Source organism: Microtus oregoni, unplaced genomic scaffold (genome assembly GCF_018167655.1).
Source record: "Microtus oregoni isolate MIOR12 unplaced genomic scaffold, Mior012 000009F_ref0000495, whole genome shotgun sequence".
In the NCBI taxonomy this organism is placed as follows: domain Eukaryota; kingdom Metazoa; phylum Chordata; class Mammalia; order Rodentia; family Cricetidae; genus Microtus; species Microtus oregoni.
The window spans coordinates 41313954-41339953 of NW_024543068.1; the positions used below are offsets into that span (position 1 = coordinate 41313954).

The 26000-nt window shown below is 46.1% G+C and overlaps 1 protein-coding gene across 3 annotated transcripts in view; it reads right to left on the reverse strand.

The window, feature by feature from the left end:
• Positions 1–5097: 5097 nt before the first annotated feature.
• The window catches only part of Ap4s1 (adaptor related protein complex 4 subunit sigma 1), a 37134-nt gene continuing 16231 nt past the window's right edge, over positions 5098–26000 (reverse strand). Inside the window, exons 2-6 of one of the 3 annotated variants that reach the window (XM_041658714.1) lie at positions 23311–23519; positions 18869–18955; positions 17813–17881; positions 13294–13305; positions 5098–5734 (exon numbers count right to left, since the gene is read on the reverse strand). In XM_041658714.1, the coding sequence (XP_041514648.1) occupies positions 5606–5734; positions 13294–13305; positions 17813–17881; positions 18869–18955; positions 23311–23448 (435 nt within the window). In that variant the 5' untranslated portion in view covers positions 23449–23519 and the 3' untranslated portion in view covers positions 5098–5605. Of the gene's footprint in view, positions 5735–7143; positions 7346–13234; positions 13306–17812; positions 17882–18868; positions 18956–23310; positions 23520–26000 lie in introns of those variants that run through there. The other 2 variants (XM_041658716.1, XM_041658715.1) reach the window with 2 other exon arrangements.

Here is a 26000-nt window from a genome sequence, read left to right on the forward strand (position 1 = left end):
AGAATGGATCCTGTTTTGCATTTATTCTTTTAGTTTGTGTCGTGTGTGTGTGTGTCGTGTGTGTGTGTGTGTTTGTGTGTGTGTGTATGTTTTACCTGCATGAATGTCATCTGACAGTGTCAGATGCCCTGGAACTGGAATTACAGACAGTTGTGAGCTGCCATGTAGGTGTTGGGACTTGAACCCTGGCCCTTGGAAGAACAACCAGCGCACTTAATTGCTGGCCGTCTCTCCAGTCCCTATTATGTGTCCTTTTATTAGGGAATTGAGATAATTAATGTTGAGAGATAGTAATGACCAAAGATTGTTGCTTCCTGTTATTTTGGTGGTGGTGGTTGTGTGTGTGTTTCTCTTCCTTTGCTTTTGAATAAAAATTATTTATTCCCTGTGTTTTCATGGTTGTAGGTAACCTACTTAGGGTGGAGTTTTCCTTCTAGCACCTTCTGTAGTATTGGGTTTGTAGATAAATGTTGCTTAAATTTGGCTATATTGTGGAATATCTTATTTTCACCATCTATGATGATTGAAGTTTCTGCTGGGTATAGTAGTTTGTCTGGACTGGCATCTGTGTCTCTTAGATTCTGCAGCACATCTGTCTAGGCCCTTCTGGCTTTTAGAGTCTCCATTGAGAAGTCAGGTGTGATTCTAATAGGTCTGCCTTTGTATGTTACTTGGTCTTTACCTTGCAACCTTTGATATTCATTTCTTTTTTAGTGTTTTTATGTGGCAAGGAGACTTCTTTTCTGGTCCAGTCTGTTGGTGTTCTGCACCTTTATAACCACCCCCTTCTTTAGGTTAGGGATTTTTTCTTCTATGTTTGTTTTTGTTTTTGCTTTTCAAGACGAAGTTTCTCTGTGCAGCCCGGGCTGTCCTGGAACTCACTTTGTAGACCAGGCTGGCCTCAAACTCACAGAGATCCGCCTTCCTCTGCCTCCTGAGTGCTGGGATTAAAGGTGTGTAGCACCATTGCTTGGCTCTTCTGTTATTTTGTTGAAAATATTTTTTTGGGCCTTTGAGCTGGGTTTCTTCTTCCCCTATTCCTATTATTCTTAGATTTGGTTTTTGATAGTATCACTGATTTCCTGGCTGTTTTGTGTCAGAAGTTTTAGATCTAACATTTTTTAAGGACGTATCCATTTTTTCTGCTTTATCTTTGGCACCGGAGACTTCCATCTCTTCTGTTCTTTTGGTGAGGCTTGCTTCTGTAGTTGTTGGGTGAATTCCCAAAAATTTTTCATTTCCAGAATTCCCTAAGTCTTAGTTTGCTTGGGGGATTGGATCTGGGGAACCCCTAGGTGAAGCTCTGCCTACTTTTCATTTGCAGTTATTCAGTTTTATGAATGTGGAATGCCGTTGGTGAGATGAGAACTATAAAACTATGTATTCATCATGTTCGTGTGACTTACCTTCCATGTTTAGTTATAATCTTTAGCTAAAAATAAACATTTAATTTTTAAATGTTATTGAGATAGTTCTTCCTCCCAGGCTGGCCTGAAGCTCATGGTATGTCCCAAGCTGTCCTCAAACTGTATGCTGCTGCCTCTTGAATGCTGGGACTGCAGGTGTGCGCTGCTGGGCCTGGCTGATGTTAACTTTTTTACAGAGATCTGCCTGCCCCTGCCTCCCAAGTGCTGGGATTAAAGGTGTGCACCACCACCACCCAGGGGGGTCAATTTCCAGAGTCTTTTTGTTACCATAGTGGCTTTAGGAATATAAATAGGATTTGCACTATGTGTGCAGTACCCGTGCAGGCCAGAAGAGGGCATCAGAGTCCCTCCCTCCCCGAAAATGGTGTTAAAGATGGTGGTGAGCCACAGTGTGGGTGCTGGGCATTAACCTGTGTCCTCTAGAAGAGCAGCCAGCGCTCTTAACCACGAGGCCATTTCTCCGGCTCCCCACAGTGGCTTCCGGAACACATGTGAAGTTGCTCAGTTCTAGGTACATTACCTCCCATAGGAGATAGCTCAGACTGCTGCCAGTGTTTTCGTCCTATGTAAGAATCCTCAGAGGTCTGGGTGAAGGATGATCTCTTTCACAAATGCCACAGTATCTGCAGTGTCCTGCCCACATCCTCCTGGGGGCTTGAAATCATCCCTATGTTGCTGTATCCAACACTGGGTAAATCTTACGTAAGAAAGTTTTCAGAATAGGCTGTTTTCCAGATATTGTGAGTCTGCTCTTGGTTGAATCCTTTTCTATGAACCAGTGTTGTGACTGTGACTTCATCAGCTTCACAGATGAGTGAGAGAGTAAGGTTAAGACATGCAGGGCTGGAGAGATGGCCGAGAGCACTGGCTGCTTTTCAGAGGACCCAGGCTCCATTCCCAGCATCCATGTGGCAGCTCACAACTGTCTGTAGCTCCTGTTCGAGGGCATCCAACACCCTCCCAGATACACACATGCAGGCAGAACATACATGCAGGCATGTCCGAGGGCATCCAACACCCTCCCAGATACACACATGCAGGCAGAACATACATGCACATAATACAAATACATTTAAAAAAGATCTAAGACAGAACAGCAATATTTCTGTATATTACCTATGTTTTCAGTCAGAAAAGTAAAAGATGTTGTTATTTTAACTTTTCAGTCATGGCTCTACAGCTAAAACCCACACTAGAATTCAAACCCACTTATGTGTACAATATTGCCGTTATTTACATTTCTACAACACCCTTGTCACAACCTTGGTGAGGTTTGTGAAGGCCACGTGAGTGGTGGGGTGGCAAATCATGGCCTGCTGACTGATGGTTATTATCAGCCACGAGGTAAATGTGATCTTAAAACGTTCGTCTTGTTTTCAAACACTGAGTTGGGAGGGGTGGGCAGCGCATGTACCATGGCACACGTATGGACTGGCAGGGGTGGGCAGCGTGTGGATGGCACGTGTACAGAGGTACAGTTTCTAAGGAAGTGCTGGTTTCCTCCAGCTGGGTGTGATGGCCTACACTGTTAATCCCTTAATCCCAGAGGCAGGTGGATCTGACTTCCATCCAGGGCAGCCAGTGAAATCCTGTCTAAAAGAAAAAGAGGAGCTAGTTTTCTCCTGCCATGAAGGTCCTGGGAATCCATTCGGGTCACCAGGCTTGGTGAGCGCCTTCACTCACTGGCCCCAGGTTTCAGATGGTAGAAAATATAGGTAAAAGTAGTACTTTATTAGTACCTGTCTTCAAGATCTCTGATTTAGGCTGGCCTCAAACTCAGTGTAGCCAAGAACAGTGTTGAACTGACTCCCCTCCTCTGTCTCCCTGCTTCATGGAGTTCCAGGGCTCAGCTCCTGTATGCTAGACAAACATCCCAGTCATGTTCCCTCACTTCTGGACGTGTGGTTGCTTCTGCACTCACGGCTACCGTGGGTTTATCTGAAGGGTCTTACTGGATCGGTTTTCCTAGTGTCACTGCGGGCACTCAGCTGAAGGGAGGCGGTGGTTGCACAACAGTTACTGACAGCCGGTGCACAGCTCGCTTTGAGTCGGACGATCAGACATACCGGGGTCTCCAAGTACAGTTAAGTTCGGCAGTGTATTTTCCTATGGTATCTACTTAATTTTTTTTTTAACTTTAATATTCTCTAAAGGTATAAAATCTGTGCCGAGATAAAATTCATCTGCTATTTTAGTGTGACCCAGAAGTTAATTCTGTCCACTCCCTAGCCGCTGTGGTGCACCAGTTCTGCAGTCCCCTCCGTATGCTGCTGATTAGGGGCCAACCAACTAGGGCAGTGTTTCCCTGCTGCTGCGGCTCAGCAAGACGTCGAAGGGCTTTGATCTAGGTGGGGCTTTCCCTAGATCCCGACAACTCCATGCCTACTTTGTGCGTGGTTCCTCCGGGCCAGAAGCCGGAACTGTGCCTTCCCAAATGAGTGCAGAACAACTGTTTTGCTTCGGAGTCTAATAGGACTAGTGTTTTGGTCTTTGCAGAGTTTTCGGAAAGGGGCCACCTCCTCACTGCACCCTTACATAGCTGCGCGGAGCACTGAGATGGGGGGAAGAACGCTTGAGTACTGCACGGGTCCACGCATGTCTGCTTCCTCCGTTGCATACCACCCTCCACACCGGGGTGCACAAAGATGCTCCACATAAACCAGCTCGATTTCTGTTGTCTGAGTGGAGACAGCATTTAAAGGGCTTTTTTTCGGGCGGGGGCGGGGGCAGGCAGGGTTTTCTATAGTGGCTAGGTTGACTTCTGAGACATTGAAGGTGGAGTTAGACGGGACTTGTGTCCTCTTCAGCAGCACGCGCAGTAAAACTGGAGCGATACAGAGGTGAGCGCGGGCTCTGCAAGCACGACACAAACATGCGGAAAGTTTTCCATATTCTTAACAAATACCTAATTTTAAAAGCAAAATTTTTGAATAAGAGGAAGGAAGGTGCTTATTTCGCATCAACCTGAGGAGATTGTTTTGGTTTTATTTCTTGGAACTAAAGTAAATTTTATTAATGAGTTTAGTAGGGACCCAGATACTTCTGTACCATACCCAGATGTGTAACATGCAACCCCAGATCTTGGGAGGGGGAGGCAAGAGGATTTGGGGCTCAAGGTCATCCTCAGCTACAGAAGATTTTGTGGCCATTCCTGGCTACACTGAAACCCTGTCTATATGGCATAATAGTAGCTGTCATAGCTCTTGTAATGCGGAGCCATTGCATTGTTTCATGGTAGCCGCATAAAGTTAATGACAGGATGCCATCACAGTTGCTAAATATCCCGAAAATATCAAAAACTTCCAGAAACTGGCAAATAAAACTGAATTTCCCAGGTGCGTGTGGAATGAACTGTTGTTTTTTGGTTTTTATTTTCATTTAGAATTTTGCTCCACAGCTCAGGTAGGCTCAGAACTCACAGGTCTTCCTTGTGTATATCTCAAGCTGGAGGCCCTGTGCATAACCCGACATAAAGTAAAATAATTAAAAAAATAGGGCTGGAGAGAAGGCTTGTACAAGCTTGAGAACCCTAGTTCAGGACTTCAGAACTCAAGCAAAAAGTCGGCCAGTGCATGCTGGCCAGACAGACTGGCCAATCAGGGAGCTCCTGGGTCCAGTCAAAGACCCTGCTTCAAAAAATAAAAGAAAGGTGGGGAGTGCAAGATAGATATGATCAAATTTATTATTGTATACATATGTGAGGTTCTCAATTAGAACTATAAACCCAGGAGAAACAACTGAGGGAAATACCAAGGTTGACCTCTGGTCTCTACACAAACACACACACACACACACACACACACACACACACACAAGGGGGAGGGGTTCCCAGGGCCGTGTAGCACAGTGATGAGAGTGCTTGAGGCTGTGAGGAAGGAGACAGCAAGCAGAGCCGTTACTCAGAAGTCAGGCAGGCCAGTCAGTTTGACATTTATTGGCTAAAGGACAGCTGCCATCCATTCTCCCACCATGGCCCCGCTGCTCCCGCTGAAGGAAAAGCATGCATACAGTTGCCACATGAAACCTTGGCTCTCTGTTTAGAGAAAAGGTTTCTTTGTACACAGAATTGTTTTCTCCTGAGGAATCATGGGGAACAGCCACTGACAGTTCTTGGAAGGCTGCGTGGTTTGCGACGTCTTTGGCTTGCCCGCCATTCCGGCCTTGCCTGGCAGTTGTCCTCAGCTGTCCGACATCTTGTCGAGGATCAGGAGAGGGGCAAGGATTCTCGCTCTGTTCGTTTCCACAATGCAGCCGTTCAGCAGCATCTCATCCAAAATGATGTGGACTTTATCCAAATTAAACATTATCTAGGTTATATTAAGGAAATTAGTTTGAGAATTTTGCAAACCTAAATAGTAACATGGCTTAGCCTGGCATTTTCCTGGTAAATAGGCCCAAACATGAGTTTTGATTTTAAACCCTTAGTAGAGATTACCTTCATATATATGTACACACCTAGATTCATCTTGGCTAAAGCAAGTTCATTAAACAAATACTGAAATGAAACAGCTCCTTCAGTTATGTTTGTCTGTGTATGTATATGTGTGTATGTATGTATGTGTGTGTGTGTTTATGTATGTGTGTATGTATGTGTGTATGATTTGTGCTCCAGATGGAACTCAGGGCCTCGCACGCGAGGCGGTACTCCAGCACTCAACACCCCTCCAGAACAGCACATTTTGTTAACCAGAGTGGGCTAGAATCTAAATGCCAGAGCACACAGCAAGTAACATTTCAGCAAGACAATGACTTGACCTGAGTAACACACGGAGCCTGCTGAACACTCACTGCGCTCAGGGCACTGTGGTGAACGCACACATCTATTACCACAGTCTTCTCTGCAATCCTCAGTTACTCAGAAGCAAATGGGAAAAGCTGGAGCTGGGCTGCACACCCACCACTCTAGTCTTCAGGCTTCTCGTGAGCCCAAGGCTCCAAGTCAACACGGTCTCTCACCCCCGGGGCGCTACCTACCCACAAGCACCCTTCTTGGCCTGCACCTCAGCTGTCTTCTTTGCCAGGCAGAAGAAAAACAGTGCAGAGGAGAAAGGAATAGAGGAGTGGAGGCATGCTAACTAAACTTGCCCGTGGATGAAAGTTCCGAGTTTCACACATGGAGAGTTCCAACCCTTGAATTATGAAGGCTTTACTTGGTGGAGCACTTTCTGGAAAATCAGTCTCTGTGGGGGAAGAAGAGGGCTCTGGGCACTCAGAAACCAGAAAGAGCCATACTCTCCGAGAACCCATTCATCTGGGTGGCTAACTGGAGCAAGATGGTGGCAAGGCTTGAACATTTCTTAATTTTACATTAGAAACTCGAGATTCTGGTTTTAAAGAGCTGCTTTGGCAAGGCTCATAGGTGTGGACGGGTCCATTCTATCTTGACTGAAAGAGAGTTAGAATTTCTGTTCCTTCAAGGTTATTATCAACAGGTGTGGCTAATATCCAGACCTGGCATTTCAGGTATTGAGAAATAGTTTTGTTTCTACCTCAAACAACAGTCTAAGGGTCCAACTAGGTTCCTGCTCCCTTAGGAAGACAGCTATGGATTCCACCCAGGGGGTGGTTAGCCTGCAGAATGGTCTTGTTCTGACAATAGACAGTTTAACTAAGTATGTAGCCTGAAATCCTTCAACTGGTCTGTTCATTCCTTGTAGCAAGTGAGCTTAGTTTTTTTTTTTTTTAATTGTTGTTTGTTTGTTTTAAATGTTACTCCTACCTTTTGGGGTGGGGTATTTAAGCAAATGGAAATTAAACACGGGTGATTTCGGTATTCACTGGAACTCCCTCTCAGTACTATCCTCCGCTTCTGATTTATTATTTTCACTCGGGTCTTCATTCTCCTTACTTATTTTTCTGGTCCCCGTGCCTCTGCCCTGACAAGTGGCATCCTTGTGGAAGCTGGTCTCTGACACTGGCTGAAAAGAAACAGCTGATTCAAATACAAACTTCATTCAACAAATGGGTGACTGATTAAACGTACCGGTGAGTTTGTAATTATGAATCTTTACAAAACAAATCATAACCTGATTTTGTTCAATTCCTGATGGCCAAAGTCTCTCTCTGTTGTGTTTGTTCAGTGAAGTCTGTCTACAGAGAATGACTTTCGAGTTCCATCAGACTCCTAACATCTCATTAAGTTCTCTGCAAATAGCTTGCTAGCAGGAGCCGATGGGAACTGTCCTTAAGTGACCCAGAAAAAAAAAGCTTTGCTCTGATATACCTACTAATAATGTCTTCCAATTATATAGATGATTGCTTTGTCCCGGGCCAAAGTAGGACTGGAAGGAATGTTCGGCTCAAGCCTGCTCCTCAGAACCAGCAGCGGGAGTTTACGAGCCCAGACAAAGTGGCAATGCAGTCAAGCAAAAGCAAAGAGCTGAGGGGCTGGGGATGCAGCTCAGTTGCCAGAGCTGGCCTAGCAGCACGAGGTCCTGTGCTTGATTTCCAGCACCCCGTAAATAAGGTGGAGGAACGCCCACCTGTGATCTCAGCTCTCGGCAGGTGAGAACAGGAGGATCAGGAGGCCAAGGTCATTTTTGCCTTCACGGCAATTAGAGGTCTGCCTGGGATACACACCAGCCTGTCTCAAAAATAAAGAGATTGAGCAGCACAGAGAGCCGAATGGAGAAGACCCCTGAGCCATTGGGAGGTACTGAGGGCAGTGGAGGCCTAGCTACGGATCCTATTTGACATATGAGGAAACTTAATTTTCTCTCTTTAATTGGCTCTCTGGTCAGCCTGTCCCATCTTCAGCAAATAAATGACCATTGTTCGGGTGTCCCCTGGAGCCTGACTGTTTTGAAATTCGAATTGGGATTTACTGCTGAATCATATCAACCACTGGCACCACCACATTGCAAGGACAAGGTTCCTGGGCAAGCCTGACTTCCCCAACCTCCTGGAAACATGAGTTAGTCGGTGAGGTCATTCTGTACCCTAGTGATCGCCCAGCTGTTCATGAGCAAACCATAGACCAGATCCCAATGCAAAGCAAAGGCCTGAAAGCTGATGCCCCCCTAAATCACATGATTCCTTTAAAATAAAAATCCAGCTGTCCAGATCTTGATTTGGTTTATGAGCAACTTGTACACATGGGTGGAGCCAAGATCAGTGGCATCTGGGCCGTATGCCAGGGACCAAAAAAGTATCGTATCTGCCAAGCCTCAAGGCACTAGACACAGGCAAGGACTTTAGCTCTGTCTGAACAGGAGAAAGCAGGAAGAAATTGGACTGCGGTCCATTGATTCAAGTGACCTGGGAGAGAACTTCCTTCAGACGGGGTTGAACATGACCAACCCCCAAAACTACAAACACCTTCTCAAGGAGCACATTGACTAAACCCCATGTTTCCCAACTGAACCCCAAGAACCTTGTGGGATGTCTACGGAAGGCAGGCTGGGCTGGGGCATCAGAGGTGTCCTACACAAGAATGCTCATCTCTGCCTCCTAAATCATGTTTCTCACAGGATGTTTTTGTTTATTGTCCTCGACACAGGATCTTATGTGGTCTGCCTGCCTTGACCTTGTTATGAAGCTGAAGATGGCCCTGAACTCCTGATCCACCTACCTCCACCTTCTTCCCAGTGCTGGAATACAGGTGGGAACCCTACATGGTCTTTTAATACCAATGTGATGGGTTAATTGTCCTTTAATAAGAGAGAGAACAGAGCAGACACAAAATTGGCTAACTGTAGTGAACCAAAGAGATGGCTCAGCAGTTACCAACACACACATGGTAGCTCACAACCATCTCTAACTCCAGTTTCAGGAGATCTGACACCCTCGTCTGAATTCCTTGGGCACTAGTCACACATGAGACACACAGGCATACATACAGACAAAACACCCATACACATAAAATAAGTCTAAAAATAACTGGTTTAAGTATAAATGTCTGGGTCTGTCTGTACTTCTTCCTCACTTCCTTTGCTGGGACTGAACCCAGAGTCTTAGGAAGGCTAGACTGGAGGTGTCCCAGTGAACCACAGGAGGACAAGTGAACCCTAACTCCTTTTGCTTCTCATAACTTGCTGTTACGGTTTTTGAGTATTGAAGGAGTAGGGCAAGGCAGAGAACACAGTTAAAGATAAGAGTTGGATGTGGGGACTCACATGGTAATCCGGGCACCACTGCACCAAGGGGTTTTACATATTGGAAAAGGGGTTTCAACAAGCCAGAATTCCTGAGCTGCTTTCCCCTGCTTGGAGCATTTCTGTTTAAATCCCATCTGTCTGGTTCTGTGCATCTCAGCTAGAAGTAGAAACAGCAGTGTGTGCTGGAGAGGAATATAAGTGATCCAAGTTGGCTTTGCAGGGGCTTCTTGAGAACTTCCTGACCAGAACGAATTCCTTCCTTCCTTCCTTCCTTCCTTCCCTCCCTCCCTCCCTCCCTTTTTCCCTCCCTCCCTCCCTCTCTGTTTCTCCCTCCCTCCTTCCTTCTTTCCTTCTTTCTTTCTTTTTGTTTGTTTTTTGTTTTTCGAGACAGGGTTTCTCTGTAGCTCTTGTAGGCCAGGCTGGCCTCGAACTCCCAGAGATCCGCCTGCCTCTGCCTCCCGAGTGCTGGGATTAAAGGCGTGCGCCACCACCACCCGGGCTCTTTCTTTCTTTTTGTTTTGTTTTTCAAGACAGGGTTTCTCTGTGTAACAGCCCTGGCTGTCCTGGAACTCGCTCTGTAGAACAGACTGGCCTCAAACTCAAGAGATGCACCTGCGTCTGCCTCCCGAGCGCTGGGATTAAAGGCGTGCGCTACCCCCACCCAGCCCAGGAAGGCCTTTCACCCGGCACTCCAGAGACTGTGGCTGTGAACACTGGGAGAACCAGGGGGCAAGCGCGGCAGTGCTTTTTCCACCCTGTGGCTCTAGAGCCCGGTCCCGGAAGCAGTCGCTGAAATCGCGGCTTCTGTGGCTCTGAGAGCGGACTGCAGCATATTGCCCTCCCCTCGGAAGCGGGAACTCGAGTGGAGCCTCATGGATCACCGATTCCCTGCCGCGAGACTCTCTGTAGAAGTCCTCGGGGACAGATGGTTGAGGAGAGCCATGTGTGAGGCAAGTGAGTCTTGGGTTTTGAATTTGCTGTTTTTCAGATGGTTCAAGGGATAGTAACATTTTAAGAGAAGTTCCTCTGGACTGAAATACACAACGTGGTGAGGAAAGAAAGATGAAATGAAAGCAAGGGGGGCAGGTGTGGTGGCGCACACCTTTAATCCCAGCACTTGGAGGCAGAGGCAGGTGCATCTCTGAGAGTTCGAGATCAATCAGGGCCACCTAGTGAGTCTCTGTCTCAAGAAACAAACAAACGCAACAAAAAGGTAAAGGATGAGAAAAAACACAAATTGTGGGTCTTGGTGTGGAAAATAAGCTGCGACTAGAAAGCTGACGGTTCCAGGATCTACAAAGACAACACAGCTGCCCCTCTGCACTAAACACTCGTTAGCATAAGCGACTCCACCACAACCAGCATAGCCCTGGTCCGCACCGTGCTGCCTCCTTATCTGACAGCTGGACGTGGAAGAAGCCCTTCCTTAGTGTCAGGGTCCCTGGAGCCATGAGCCCCATCCAGGCTGAGAGGGCGTTTCAGCTCCTCTCGTCTAACTAGGAAGTAAACGTGTCTGCTCGACGTGGAGCTAGTGGCAAGGCCAGAGCGGATCTTGAATGTTTAACTCAAGTAGCGTCTGCTAGCTCTCGCCGTTCTCATGACTTCTAAAGTATTTTTTTAAAAAGCTGTCTTGCTTCCCTGTTCAATTAGGAACAGATTTGTTTTGAATTGCTTTCAGTGGCTTCATTAAGACAGAAAGTCACAGGGCTGGGGAGATGGCTCTGTGGTTAAGAGCCCCTCCTGTAAATTTGGGTTCGATTCCCAGCACCCAGCTGGTGGATCTCAAACCACCTGTATCTCTAGTTCAGGGGACCCGACCCCCTATTCTGGCCTCCAAGAACACCAGGCACAGACACACATGGCACAGAACTCCTCCACACATAAAATAATTATTTAAAAAAATGTCACAGACACTGTCTAGCCTCAGCTCTCTTGGGGCACAGATTTAGGTCACTGGCCACTAGAGGGTAACCACCTTTCCTCAAATACACTGATTCCCCGCAGTGGGACCTCTGTGTGCGTACTGCGGGAAGCCCCCACACATAAACATGCTGTGACCCGTGTATCTGTTACCTGCTAGTATTAGACACAAATAGTTGTAATTATTTCAGAGTTAAGTCTGATAAGTTTTCAAAAGATTTCCTTATCACTTTCAAGTGATAGGTAGATTTTTTTAAAATAAAGTATTTTTTATGTTTATGTGCACGAGTGGGTTTATCTATTTATTTATTTGCTTTTCAGACAGTGTCTCTTAGCATAGCACTGCCTGGCCTAGAATTCATTGTGTAGACCAGGCTGGCCTGAAACTCACAGAAATCCACCTATCTCTGCCTCCTGAGTGCTGGAGTTAAAGATGTCCAGCCTGCTTATGTGTGTTTATGTGCACTACAGGTGTCTGGGTGCCTGAGGAGTCCAGAAGGGGGCGCTGGAACCCCTGGAACTGCAGTGATGGGCAGTTGGAAGCTGCCTGGTGTGGGTGCTCATAACCAAACTGGGGTTCTCAGAGCGACAAGTACTGTTAATCACAGAGCCATCTATCTAGACCCGAAGCAGGCTAGCAGGAAAAATAGTCTTAGAAGTCAACATCTTATACTTCTCGAGACTTCTCAAAAGCCTGTGAGTGCCTGCCCACCTCTGGGGTCGTGGGCATGCTTGCTTTGTTGAAAGGTGTGGGACTGAACCCAGGGCCAAGCACAGATGGGGCAGGTGTCTGCCTCGGGTGGCATTCTCAGCCCCAGAGATAGTTTTGAGTTAAAAGAGAGAAGAAAGGAAGTTTTTATGCCATAAAAGGAAAGTTAGGCCACGTCTCTAACCCTCCAGGTCATCCCCCAGAATGCCCCCAGAATGAGGGAAATCTGGGTATTTACCCTGCAAGCTCAGTCTCCCTCAGAAAAGCACCTCTCTCTTGTGACACACGTTTTGAACAAACCTATCTAATATGAGTAAGTTAAGTCAATATATAATAGTTTTTTTTGCCTCTGAAAAAAATTTATTGTGCCCTGAGGTTTTAGTAAAAACAGTGTGAATAAGCACATTGTCGTAGTGATCATGAAATTCTGACAACATCAGGCAGCTCGCTGTCAGGTTGCTGAACAATCTTTTCAAAGCTTTTCTCAGATTCCCCAAGCTCCACCAATATTCGGCTGTGGGTCTCTGCCTCTTTGATGAATACTGGACGAGGCACCGGTCTCTGGGCACAGCAGAACATCATTAGGAATCATGCCATTGCCTTTTTTGTGTGCTTGTCATGTTTGGTTCTATCTCAGTATCTGGGCTATCCCGCAGCTGGATCCTGGCTAATAGTTATTTTTTTAAACATAGAATTTTTATTTTATGTGCATCGATGTTTTGCCTGCAAATGTGTCTGTGTGAAGATGTCAGATCCCCTGGAACTGGAGTTACAGACAGGTGTGAGCTGCCATGTGGGTGCTGGGAATTGAATCCCAGTCCCCTGGGAGAGCAGTCAGTGCTCCTAACCGCTAAGCCAACTCTCCAGCCCCATGTAATAGCTATTTTTGAATACTGCCACCTCCCTCGTTGCTCTGTTAGGAAAGAAAGAAAAAGGGATCTTACAGAGCATTGTCTCTGAAAAGGGGAGTTGGGGGGGGGGGCGGGTCTGTGAATCACCTGCTATGGGGCTGCCTTGGCAGGGTGGCCGGTGGTTGGTGTCCTGGGTTCTGCCAAACCACCCTTCTGCATGCTGGTGCTTACCTGTTACACCTAGAGTGGGCTTTGCCACATAGCATGGGAAATGTTCTGAAAAAGGATACATCTAGTTCACTCTGAAAAAGAAAACAAAAACATACGGTGAGAAGAGGACCCGACAGTCCCGTCCCCTGAGCAGACAGGGATGGTTCTGTCTCCAGCTTGGAGCAGCAACTGCTGGAGCCCAGGGCGGGAACCTGGAGCTGGAAACTGAAAATGGGGGGAAAGGAAAAGAACGCTGCAGGTTAGAGGATTTTTCGAGGTCAGACAGTAGAGGGACAGCTGGGCTTGGTGGCTCATGTCTGTAATTTTGGGAAGCTGAGGCAGGAGGATTGCTACAAACTCAGGCCTGTCTCAGTTAACAGAGTTAAGATCCTGTCTCAAAACACACACACACACACAAAAGCAGGAGAATAATAAATTAAATCAACGTTTGTAGACAAGGGGTCATCTGACACACACTCCGGGAGCGGAAGCCATATGCTTTTGCATCCATTGATTTACTTCCAGTTTATCTCAGGGAGGCAGGGAACAGTGAAGAATAGTCAGCGTTATCAATGGCAAACTATCAATAACAACTCAAGAATCTATCAAGGGGGGCATGAGCTAAGTAAATTATAGCCAGTAGCAATTGATGATGCAGATGTTTAATTAAAGCGATACAAGCTTGTGTATCTCAGAGGTACGGTGCACTTGCCGTTTCCAATGCCCTACGGTTGATCTCTACACTACAAAAATTAGATAATATTGTTGGACAGTGGTGGTATGTACACACCTTTGATCCCAGCACTGGGGAGACAGAGGCCTGCGGATCTCTGTGAGTTCGAGGCCAGCCTGGTCTATGACGTGAGTTCCAGAACAGCCAGAGCTGTTACACAGAGAAACCATGTCTCGGAAAATAAAACAAAATAATAATAGTAATGATAATAAGAATAATAAATGTTAAAAAGTGGTATGTAGTTAATCATTTTATTCAGGGATTCCATACCCATTGATTCAACCAAGCACTCCGAAATCCTTGGAACAGCTGCTTGTATGAACACACACACTTTTCACTCTGCTGTGACTCTTAGGTGTGATTACTCATAAAGCATTCAATGGTGCTAGGTGCTGTCAGCACTTAGATGAGTCAGAGTTTATGGCAGTGTGTATGTAGGCTATACGCACATACCAACCACGTTCATGAGGGAATTAAACCTGTAGTTTAAGTACCTGTAGGGTACCCACAAGGGTGTGGTGGGGGCCTGGAGCCCTTCTCCCAGCTCTGTCAGGGTTATCCTGGGGACAGATGTACGTAGAGATGTCCATTCCCACAGTTACAGGTGCTGTGTTAAGTCTAAAGGGCAGATGTCCCTAATTGGTGGGCCAATTGAGGATCTTCCACCCATCTTGAAAACATCGGATTGGGAGAGCACTTTCGGGTTCAGAGTAAAATTGAGATGAAGGTATAGAAATACCTCACATGCATAGCCTGCCCACTTCTCAATATCCAGTCACAGAGCGGGTTCTCTGTTCACAGGGAGGGGCTCTTGGTCACCCTGCTTGCTACAGGTCCCCCCACGAGTTCACACTGGACTGTCCTCTGGCCAGTATGCAGTCTGAATCTTAACAAATGCAGAGTGCCACAGATCCAGCCGCTTTTCCTCCTGCCCAGCTGAACTATTCTCGTCAATAAAATAGTTATGCAGAGGGAAGAGGAAATGGAAATGAGATCATGGGCGATGGGCTTCAGTGTGGAGGGGTGGGGCAGGAAACCCGCCACCTCTTTCACTGGGAACCTCCAGAACTAACCGGTTTGGCTTTTGTTTTTGGAAATAAGATGCTGATATGCTTTTCTTGGTGAAACACATTTCCAAATTTAAGATGTCGAAACTGTCTAAGATAAAAATAGCTCAGGGAGAATGCTTAAAACTTACAAAGCCAAAAATAAATCTTAGCTGACAGGCATCGTGGGTGAGGGTCGGGTCCTCTTTCCTTCCCCACCGCCTTCCTTCTTGCTGTCTTTCTTCTCTGATTTGATCCTGAGCGGGGTCATCCCGGGTCCAGCACCAGCCCTTCACTGTCACCTGGCTTAAATTAAATTTGAACCTTGAATTCTGTGGTTCACGCAGTCCCCGCCTCTCCTAAAATCGCAGCTGTAATTTGGCATGTGCTGTTTATTTTCAGTACTGAATGCAACAGTGTCTGGGCCTCCTTTTGTTCTTCCTGCTGGAAGGCATTTTGGAAGTTATACGCTTCCTGGGCGAGTGTCACCTGAAAGTGACTTCCTGGGGCATGATACACCTTGTCTTGCAAGCAGTCTATCCTCACACAAGAGTAGTGTCCTTGTGGAACAGGTACAAGGTTGTACTGGTGATACGGCCACCACCAGCTAAATGAGGGATTTACATCAAAAGTCCTTATAATTCAATAATGTTCCGAGTTCTCAGTCACAGCGGGCACACTGCACATGCTCAGAGGTGCCCACACAGCAGCAGCAGCTGGCAGGCAGACAGCACTTCTAGTTCCATGGAAGGTTCGGAACATTGCTTACCTAGGACACTCTACTACACAACCAACACAGACATAAATTTAAGGCCAGTCTCCTGTCCTGTGTCCCTGGAAGTCCATCTCTGAAACTGTCTGATCTCTTCCCCATTCTCAGCCCTGGAGGGCACCCGTCCATCCGCTGGGGACAGAAGACCTGTGATGTCACAGGCCAGAAGCCATCTTCCAGGCTCTGACTCTTAAGGCAGAGAACGGCTGAACACAGTCTCATGCACTAAGAAGACAGCTCCCAAACTTCAACACGTGTCAGAATCACCAGAAGGTTGGCAGAACATACTGAGGGGACATGGCGGAGTTTCTGATGTTGTGGCCTGGGGCAGGGCCCAGAGCTTGGATTTCTAGCCAGCTCCCAGTTTATACAGCTGGCAGTGGTGCCAGATTTTGGGGTCACAGCACTGAAGCAATGAGAACGGGCTGGGTCCCTGTGAGGAGCTTCTAACATTCAACTCGGGCTAAACAGTTGTGGGTACCGGGTGGGACAGAAACACAAACAACAAGCAGCCCCCCCCCCCATGTTACCACTAATAAAACAGAGGTTTGGATGGCAACGATTCTCCTTCTTTTATTTTGCATGTTACAGGTGTTCTGTCTGCATGCATGTCTGTGGACCCCATGTGTATCTGGTGACTATGGAGGCCAAAAGAGGGCATCAGATGCCCGGGAACTGGAGTTATGGATGACTGTGTAGCCTCCATGTGGGCGTTGGGAACCAAACCCATGTCTTCCACTACAAGTACTCCTAACCCCCAGCCTTCTCTCCAGGGTTCCTCCCGCCCTGCCGCTTTTCCTTTTGAGAAAGAGTCTTCTGTAGACAGCCTGGCCTTGAGTTTGCTCCGTAGTCAAGGATAGCCTTGAACTCTTGATCCTCGTGTTCTATCTCTAAGTGCTGGTTGTCAGGTGTGTACTGCCATGCCCAGATTGGAAATGGGTTTTTTTTGTTTGTTTTTGTTTATTAAGACAGGGTTGCTGGGCGGTAGTGGCGCACGCCTTTAATCCCAGCACTCCGGAGGCAGAGGCAGGCGGATCTCTGTGAGTTCGAGACCAGCCTGGTCTACAAGAGCTAGTTCCAGGACAGGCTCCAAAACCACAGGGAAACCCTGTCTCGAAAAAACAAAAAAGCAAACAAACAAACAAAAAAAAACCCCAAAAAACAAAACAACAACAACAAAAAAAGACGGGGTTTCTCTGGTTAGCCCTGGCTGTCCTGGAACTCACTCTGTAGACTAGGCTGACCTCAAACTCACAGAGATCCGCCTGCCTCCCAAGTACTGGGATAAAAGTAGCATGCCACTACTGTCTGATTGGAAATGGTTCTTAAAGTAAAAAGGGTTCTGTTCTCTTAGGAAGGAAAACAGGAGGAATATAAAAACAGCAAGTCAGAGGGAAAATGTCCTGATGGGCAGGAAAATGCACGAGGGACTTGGTTTTCCAAGAGTGGCTTTGTGCAGCTTAGGTTTCTGTCAACTTGACAAAAGCTAGAATTATCTGGAAAGAGGAACTTAGCTAAGAAAATGCTTCCATTTCCAGAAAGCCTTTGGGACATTTTCTTGATTGATGGCTGGGTGGGAGTGCCCAGCGCAGAGGTGTGTGTGTGTGTGTGTGTGTGTGTGTGTGTGTGTGTGTGTGTGTGTAAATGTGCATACCACCCTTATGGTTTGGGAATTATAAGAAAGCATGCTAACATCAAGGGGAGCAAGCCAGTCAGCATCATTCCTCCACGGCCTCACACTCGGTTCCTGCCTCTAGAATTCTGCCTTGAGTCCCTGTCCCGGCTTCCCTCAGCCATGCACTGTGACCTGAGAGCTGTAGCTCCCCAAGTTCTTGGCATTTCCCACAGCAACAGAAGCAGACTGAAACAGTCTTCTTCATGAAGAGCTAATGCACACATGGGTTTGTAACACCTATGGTGAGCAGAGGGGACAGCAGTCCAGCACCATTTATTTTAGTTTTTGCATGTTAATTAAATTAATACACAATACTGACAGATATCTGAATGACTCAATTTCTGGGAAAACATTTTTTAGCCATTAGACTTACCACTCGGCTGAAGTACTCGTCTAAAACTTCTACGAAATTGTGTATGAATTCATAAATGGCCATCTCATTCTGAAATAAAAGGAGAGCGTAATTAATTTTACCATGCCCTTAGTTAACAAAAAGTCCAAGGTTTTAGCGCACAGGGTTCAGCAGAGACTTGTGAGAGAAGCAACATCCTAGTCGCTGCCATGCACAGGGCCTACAACTGCTCTGTAAAATATTATTGTCGCCTGGGACGCTGCCTCACAGGCGTGAAGCCCGGGGCCTGTAATCCCTGGTCTACCGGAGACACTGTCTTAAAACAGGAAAGAAAGGAAGAGAAAAGAAACAAAGGGAAAGATGCTTATTAGTGAAAGAAATACAGGAACCCTTCACCACTAAGACTTTGGCAGTCCCGGCTGAACTGGTCAAGCTGAACCCGCAGAGCACAGAGCAGAGGTGTGAGTGCCACTCTCTCCTTAACCAGCAGCCGGAAGTCATCTCCCAGACTTCTCAAGGCGCGAACAGAAACAGCCCACTGAGATTTCAAAGGTTTTAGATATCAAACTCTCCTCCGTGGACTCCATGGCCATAGGTGCTGGCCTGACTCCCAACAAGGTGAGCCTCACCTGAGAGGTAACCACAGCACGACAAGGATTATATTTTGCTGTGACTTCTGGTATGTCAGCCGTGTCTTTTCTCCCACATGTGTGTAGTGTGCACACGTGTATACACATTGTGATGTGTATGGGCACATCTGTGTGTGCATGTGGAGACCCAAAGCTGGCTTCTGATATCTTCCTCAATTACTTTCCACGGGATCTGTCGGGGTAGAATCAGCTCACCTCCTCCTGGAGGTCACTGCCTCTGTCTCCACATTACAGGTGGTCACTATGCCTGCCTCGCTGGTTTGTGGGTTCTGCGGGGCTTTTCTCTTCCCTCTAGCCTTCCTTCCTCAGCTGAGGCCCAGGTAGTCTGAAAGAGGTTTACTAGTCCGTGGGGAGCAAGCAGAGAAGAAACTTGAGCCTAGGGAGAATAAAAGTCTCTCATCCTGCACGGGCTTTTCAAACATCTTACCTCGGTGTCATTGACTCCGACCACAATGAAGAGAGCTGCATATTGCCGATAGATCAGCTTAAAATCCTTATATTCAATGAACGAGCACTAGAACAAACGCAATTAGACATTAATGTCTGGTTGATAGGTTTCTTTGACCAACACACGTAATTCCTCGGCTGTGTTTGAGAGTGATGCTAGCACATCCCTGGAAGTTTAGACATTACAACGTTAACTGGCCTCGGCTGGCTCTGACAACAGTCAGCGGGCTACTCAGAAGCATCTTTAGGAGGAGGAAAAGCGGTCTTGGAGAAAAACCGGAGTGATCACTTGGGTTCCCCTCGTGCCTTTCCCCCCTATTTCCTGGCTCCCTGTGGTGCTCCGCACAAAGCTGATGAGTAGTTAGCGTTTGAAAATGCTTTAATGTGGAGAGGCACAAACTTGGTGGTGTCCTCTTGCCACCTTTCCATGAATTCCTGGGAAGCACTGAGATCTGCTCACTTCTGTTCTACTGAACAGTCCTGGAGGAGCCAGCTCAGGCCGTCTTATCTCCTACCATCCGTCCATCATCTACCAGTGTAGATTAGTTCATAAATTATGTAATGGTGGCCTTTGCACAGCAGATGCTAGACAAGATTTCCCACTGTAAGTACTGCCTCTTATGAATTAATAACTGCCTTACTACTTTTGACCTAGAGATAAAACAACACTTTCCTCATTCATCTTCTCCTTCAGCCTCTGTACGAAGGGTCATGGGAAGTCCCTGGGGAGCCTGACGTTTTCAGTGTCAAGGTATGCTGGGCCAAATGTGATTGAGCATGAACTTGGCGGCTTTTGCTCCAGGATACATTGCTCTTGGGCACCCAATGTACCTGGGAATGAAGCTGAACCTTTTTACTAGGGGAACTGAAGATTTTTCCATGTTTTTTAAATAGTCATTATTTCTACTGAGTTACTGAGTGTATGTGTGTGCCTGAGTGTGTGTATGTATGTATATATGAGCTATTATTTATAGGTAATTTACATTGCTATAGATTCTTTTTTTTTTTTTTTTTTTTTTTTTTTGTTTTTCGAGACAGGGCTTCTCTGTAGCTTTGGAGCCTGTCCTGGAACTCCCTTTGTAGACCAGGCTGGCCTCGAACTCACAGAGATCCGCCTGCTTCTGCCTCCCTTAAAGGCGTGTGCCACCACCGCCTGGTTGCTATAGATTCTTGTATACTGATACAAATATAAATTATATTGAATATGCTCTTAGTTTTGTCTACAATATTTGTATACCTAGGCAAAGTTATTTTGTCATATTGTATGCATGCATGTTTCTACCTCTGCTTAAGACATTTGTATATTGATGCAATTTTAGGATATATTTATCATATTGCAATACACATTTCTACCTCTGATCAAGATACTTATGCATTGTTTACATTTTGAGGTCACTGTCCCCATTTGTTGCATAGTTGTTTAAAGATTGTTTAATATTCTAATATGAAGGCTTAGTCTTTAAGCTATATAGGTATTAAGAATTATAGGTCAGGGGCTGGAGAGATGGCTCAGTGGTTAAGAGCACTGGCTGCTCTTCCAGAGGGCCTCAGTTCAATTCCCAGCAACCACATGGTGGCTCACAACCATCTGTTATGAGATCTGGTGCCCTCTTCTAGCATGTGGGCATACATGGAGGCAGAATGTTGTATACATAATAAATAAATAAATCTTTAAAAAAAATAAAGACAAAATGAACCAGTGAAATTAAAAAAAGAATTATAGGCCGGGCGGTGGTGGCGCACGCCTTTAATCCCAGCACTCGGGAGGCAGAGGCAGGCGGATCTCTGTGAGTTCGAGGCCAGCCTGGTCTACAGAGCTAGTTCCAGGACAGGCTCCAAAGCCACAGAGAAATCCTGTCTCGAAAAAAACAAAACAAAACAAAAAAAAAGAATTATAGGTCAATAGTCATCCATGTTTGTCATACTTATTGTTAGACTAATAACAATAAGTTATTCTAGGGGGCTGGAGAGATGGCTCAGTGGTTAAGAGCATTGCCTGCTCTTCCAAAGGTCCTGAGTTCAATTCCCGGCAACCACATGGTGGCTCACAACCATCTGTAATGAGGTCTGGTGCCCTCTTCTGGCCTGCAGACATACACACAGACAGAATATTGTATGCATAATAAATAAATAAATATTTTAAAAAAAAAAGTTATTCTAGGCCTTAGCCAAAGTTGGTTGCTTCAACGTTGCAAATGAGACTTTGGGTGATTGCCCAGGCAGCCAGTGTCTCGGTCATTGTTGCACATTTTGGAAGTTGCTTGATTGCACTTCCCGCTTACTCAAGTAATATTATCTCCCTTCTCGGGTCTTCGATGGGGTTGAAGACTTATAGTCGCAGATACTTTCCGCTCATGAGTTGACCATGTTATTTATAATACAAGACTTAGGATAGGATAATTATTGAAATATTTATCACATGTTTCTTCCTTGATATAGTTTATGCTGGATGTAATTCTAATTTTTATACTTGATATTTGTTCTTATTGTATATAATTTTCTATTAGTCTTAGAACTCTCTTATTTAAACAAAAGGGGGAGGTGCTGTAGGAAATCCTTCAGCCAGTAGCCTTTAAGTTACCAACCCACTTGGGCATGGCTTCTTATACTATAAATGCCAATGTAAAGTGCACGCTCACTCTCTCTTCCGGCTGCTGGATTCAATTGCTGTTCCTAGTATGAGCAGAGGACTGTGATCTGTGAGTCTACCCCTAAATAAATAACCCTTTATTATATTCAATTCTGGATCCCTGGAACTGGAGCTATGAATGGTTAGGAACCACCATAGACTTCTGGGAATTGAACCCTGGTCTTCTACACAAGCAGCAGGTGCTTTAACCATGAGCCATCTTTTCAGACCCTGGTCATTTTGTTTTGTTTTGACACAGGTCTTATAGCCCATCCTGGCCTAGTATTTACTCTGTAGCTCAAGCAGGATCTCAGAATCCACCTGAGCACTGGGTACAGGGTATAGGTCATCACAAATGGCTACGGAACAGGTCTCAATCTCTCAAGAGTTTCTGACATAACAAAACAAGAACCCACTACATCTTTGGACAGAATGAAACTGCAGTGATTTTATGATACTCTGGTACCTGATGCCAGAAGTCCAGTGGTTTCTTTTTAAAATAAAAATAATTTTATTAGAGTACCCCCAAAACCTACCAATATCTTTAATTCCAAAGGGTGAATTTCTGGTAGAAATGATGTTTAAATTACGGCAGGTCTGCGGACTGTAGGAAGACTCAAACAGACACGTCTCTTACGTGTTTCCCGCGTGTGGTGACAAACACAGTTCCTAAATGAGTTCCTATTTCCACTTGATGCCACTGAGCAGCGTGTGCCCACAGCAGGCCAAGGTAGTGATGCGAAGAGGAACCAGGAGAGGCTGCAACTGGAGAACTGACTTGGAAGCCAAGGGAAACATGCTTGTATCACACCACTACCGAGTGTTGACGCAAGTCAGTAGTTTATGACAGCTGATGCTCCCACGGCAGGCCTCTCAAAAGAGACGAGAAGGAGAACAGGGAAGACATGGGTGACTCCAACTCCAGAGCTCTCTAATTGGTTTCCTCATAGGACTTGTAATAAATAAATTCTCTAAGTTCTTTGCAAAATGACTCAGGTTTTTTGTTTTGTTTTGTTTTTCTTTGTGTAGCCTTGGCTGTAGAATTAGCTCTATGGACTTGGTTTTTAAAATGGGCTGCAGTGTGGCAGAGCATCCTACTAAGTGTGTGATGCCCTGTGTAGAAGCCCCAGCCCCAGGAAACAATTCTTTATTATGCCAATGATGCATTGAGCCTCTAGGTTCCAGCAGGAGGAAGAGATTTGTTATTTTGTATGAACTGTTAACTTCCATTTCCCTTATCTACATAATAAAAAAAAGTGGGCTCAAACTAAGTTTGTTTTAAATCACTTGTCTGGTATTACATTGGCTGCGTATTCACCAAAGAAGGTAAGCAGAAAAGAATGGTTATCCACGTGGAAATCGCATTATTATCCCCTGGCACCCTGCGGTCTTGAGTCTCCGCAGTCCTGACAGTCATCTGACCTTCCTTCCTGTTTTGGCTTTCAGAAAGCCACCGGGCAGCCTCAGACTCTGCTGAGAGTTCCAAGGGCTGAATTCATATGAACAAAAAAAGAAGATTATGTCTACAAGCAGGAGTAAATTTAGCAGCTACTTCTATCTATCCTAAATAGCTCAGCTATCCTAAATAAAAACCCAGGACTTTCCTGGTTTGCCTTTTGTTTTTCTCTTACTGGGATGGTAAGAGCCAGGCTTCTTTTCTCTTCATGTCCTCTTGTCCCTGATAGCCCTGGAAGGAACACAGCTCAGAGCCGATAATGGCCCTTGAGACTGGCCAACCCGTGAAGGCAGAGTGGCCTACCGTATGGAGAGGACAAAAAGCCGCAGACACTTACTTGTTCGCTGGATCGAGACAGACAACTCTTGATGACCTCCGTTTCCAGGAGTGAGCGCTTATTAATCTCCATGTGCTCATAGTACTTAGACAGTCGGGTCTGCCCCTGTCTGTTCACCATAAGGAAGAACTTTATCATTTTCCCCCTTTGGTCAGTTTCTTTCCAAATAGAAATTAAAAGTAACAGCAAGGGATGCCTGTGGCTACAACCTGGAGAATGAGAGAACAACAGAAAGGCGACATTACATTTCTCAAAGGCTCACCCTAGCCAGGCGGTGGTGGCGCACGCCTTTAATCCCAGCACTTGGGAGGCAGAGGCAGGCGGATCTCTGTGAGTTCGAGACCAGCCTGGTCTACAAGAGCTGGTTCCAGGACAGGCTCCAAAACCACAGAGAAACTCTGTCTTGAAAAAACAAAAACAAACAAACAAAAAAAAGGCTCACCCTAAGCCTGTTCCACAGATGAGCCAGAGGAGACAAATACATGGGAAGCAGGAAGAAATGAGATTTAAATAAACAGAACCATACACAATTCCCACCAGCTCCCACAAAACAACTCTGAGCACATGCAGCCCTTCCACTCAGACATGGCCAATTTGTTCATCATCAAGTTTGACGGATACCGAGTTGAAGTACAATCTATTTTTTCGAGATAGGATTTCTCTGTAGTTTTGGAGCCTGTCCTGGAACTAGCTCTTGTTGACCAGGCTGGCATTGAACTCACAGAGATCCGCCTGCCTCTGCCTCCCAAGTATTGGGATTAAAGGCGTGTACCACCACTGCCTGGCTTGCAGTGAGTGCAATCTTAATTAGTCTTTATAATAAAAATCTGGAGTCAGATACTGAGTGATCAGAGAAGCCCAGCAGTCATCCATTTTACGGCTACTGAACCCTCAGACCCAAGGGTGATCCTGTCTCTATGAATCCCAAGACTGACTGCTCTGACCTCCTGTCTCCTCCTGCCTTGTAGTCCTCTCTCCGCCCAGCCATATCACCCTTTCCTCCCCCTTCCTAGGGCTGGGATCAAAGGTGTGAGCTCTGTTTCCCTTTTAGACCGGATCAATTTCGTGTAGCCCAATTTCTTGAACCCACAGAGATCTGTCTCCCGAGTGCTGGGATTAAAGGTGTGTGCCCCCACAGCCTGGTCTCTGTGGCTAATTAGTGTGGCTAGCTCTGCCCTCTGATCTTCAGGCAAGCTTTATTTGTTAGATCACAAACAACCACCAAGTATTCACTGAGCACCGGAGTCAGAGGAAGTGAACATGTGGTCATTTTTGATTTTCTGGTTTTTATATCAGTCACAAAGGCACTAGACTGAGAACTGAATGATGGCAATACAAGATGACATAAGGGAGACAGATGTCGTTCAAGAGTTCAGAGAGGGCCCATCGCAGGAGGATGAGGAAGGACACCCCAGAGAAGGGGCATAGGAATCTGGAAGCAGGACCTAGACGAGACTCCGTGGCTGGGAAAACAAGATGAAGGCTCCGGGCAGTTCACTGTGGTTGCAGGCTAGGGCACCAGAGTGCCTAGAAGGCCCGGGGTAATGGCTCAGCGGCTGCTCTTCTGGGGTCAGTCCTCCTCACCTAGCCATGCCACAATATCTGTAACTCCAGCTCCAGGGGCTCTACACCCTCTTCTACCCTCTACAGGTGCCTACACTCATGTGCGATACCCCCAAACAGACATATACGTACACATAACTAAAAAAAAAAAAAAAGAATGGCTGAGGCTGGAGAGACAGCTCAGTGGTTAAGAATCCTGGCTGCTCTTCCCGAGGTCCAGAGTTCAATTCCCAGCACCTACATAGTGGCTCACAACCATCTATAGTGGGATCTGATGCCGTCTTCTGGCATAAAGTCAATATAGCACTCGTATACATAAAATGAATAAATCTTTTTGAAAAAAGAATGGCCGTAGGAAATCAAGCTGCTCATATGGAATAAGAGCTTTAGCAGTCAGTTAAGGAGCTGGGTGTAGTATGCACACTGTGCCCTGCACTCAGGAGCCGAGGCAGGAAAACTGCCACGTGTTTGAGGCCATCTGGGCTAAAGGGTGAGCAACTCTGTCCCAAAAAGCAAAGGAGACAAAGGAGAAGTTATGCTAAGGAGCCTGAGCTTCATTATTGGCTGGAGGAAGATCTAAAGCAAATATTTCTTCTTTAGTGGTAGAATAAGCATTATCAGCTGTCGCCAAACTCTTCTAAAAGGCCCAACAGCAAACTGTGCTCTGAAACCTGGAAGTCATCGCCTCTCCCGAGACTTCAGACAGGGGCTTCTGTCATTCTCAGTTTAAAGCTCAGCAAAGTGACCATAGTCACTATACTGGGTCTGAGGCCAAGTCTGCAATTTTTTTTTTTTATTTACTTACTTTCTTTTTTTTTTTTTTTGGTTTTTCGAGACAGGGTTTCTCTGTGGTTTTGGAGCCTGTCCTGGAACTAGCTCTTGTAGACCAGGCTGGTCTCGAACTCACAGAGATCCGCCTGCCTCTGCCTCCCAAGTGCTGGGATTAAAGGCATGTGCCACCACCGCCCGGCAATTTTTTTTTTTTTTTAAAGAGTGGAACTAAGATTCTAAAATGAAGGCTGGAGAGACGGTCTGCCTTTAAAACAATTCTCAGAGGACGTGGTTTGGTTCCCAGCACACATGTGGCAGGCAGCTCATAACCATCTGTGACCCCAGCTCCAGGGGAT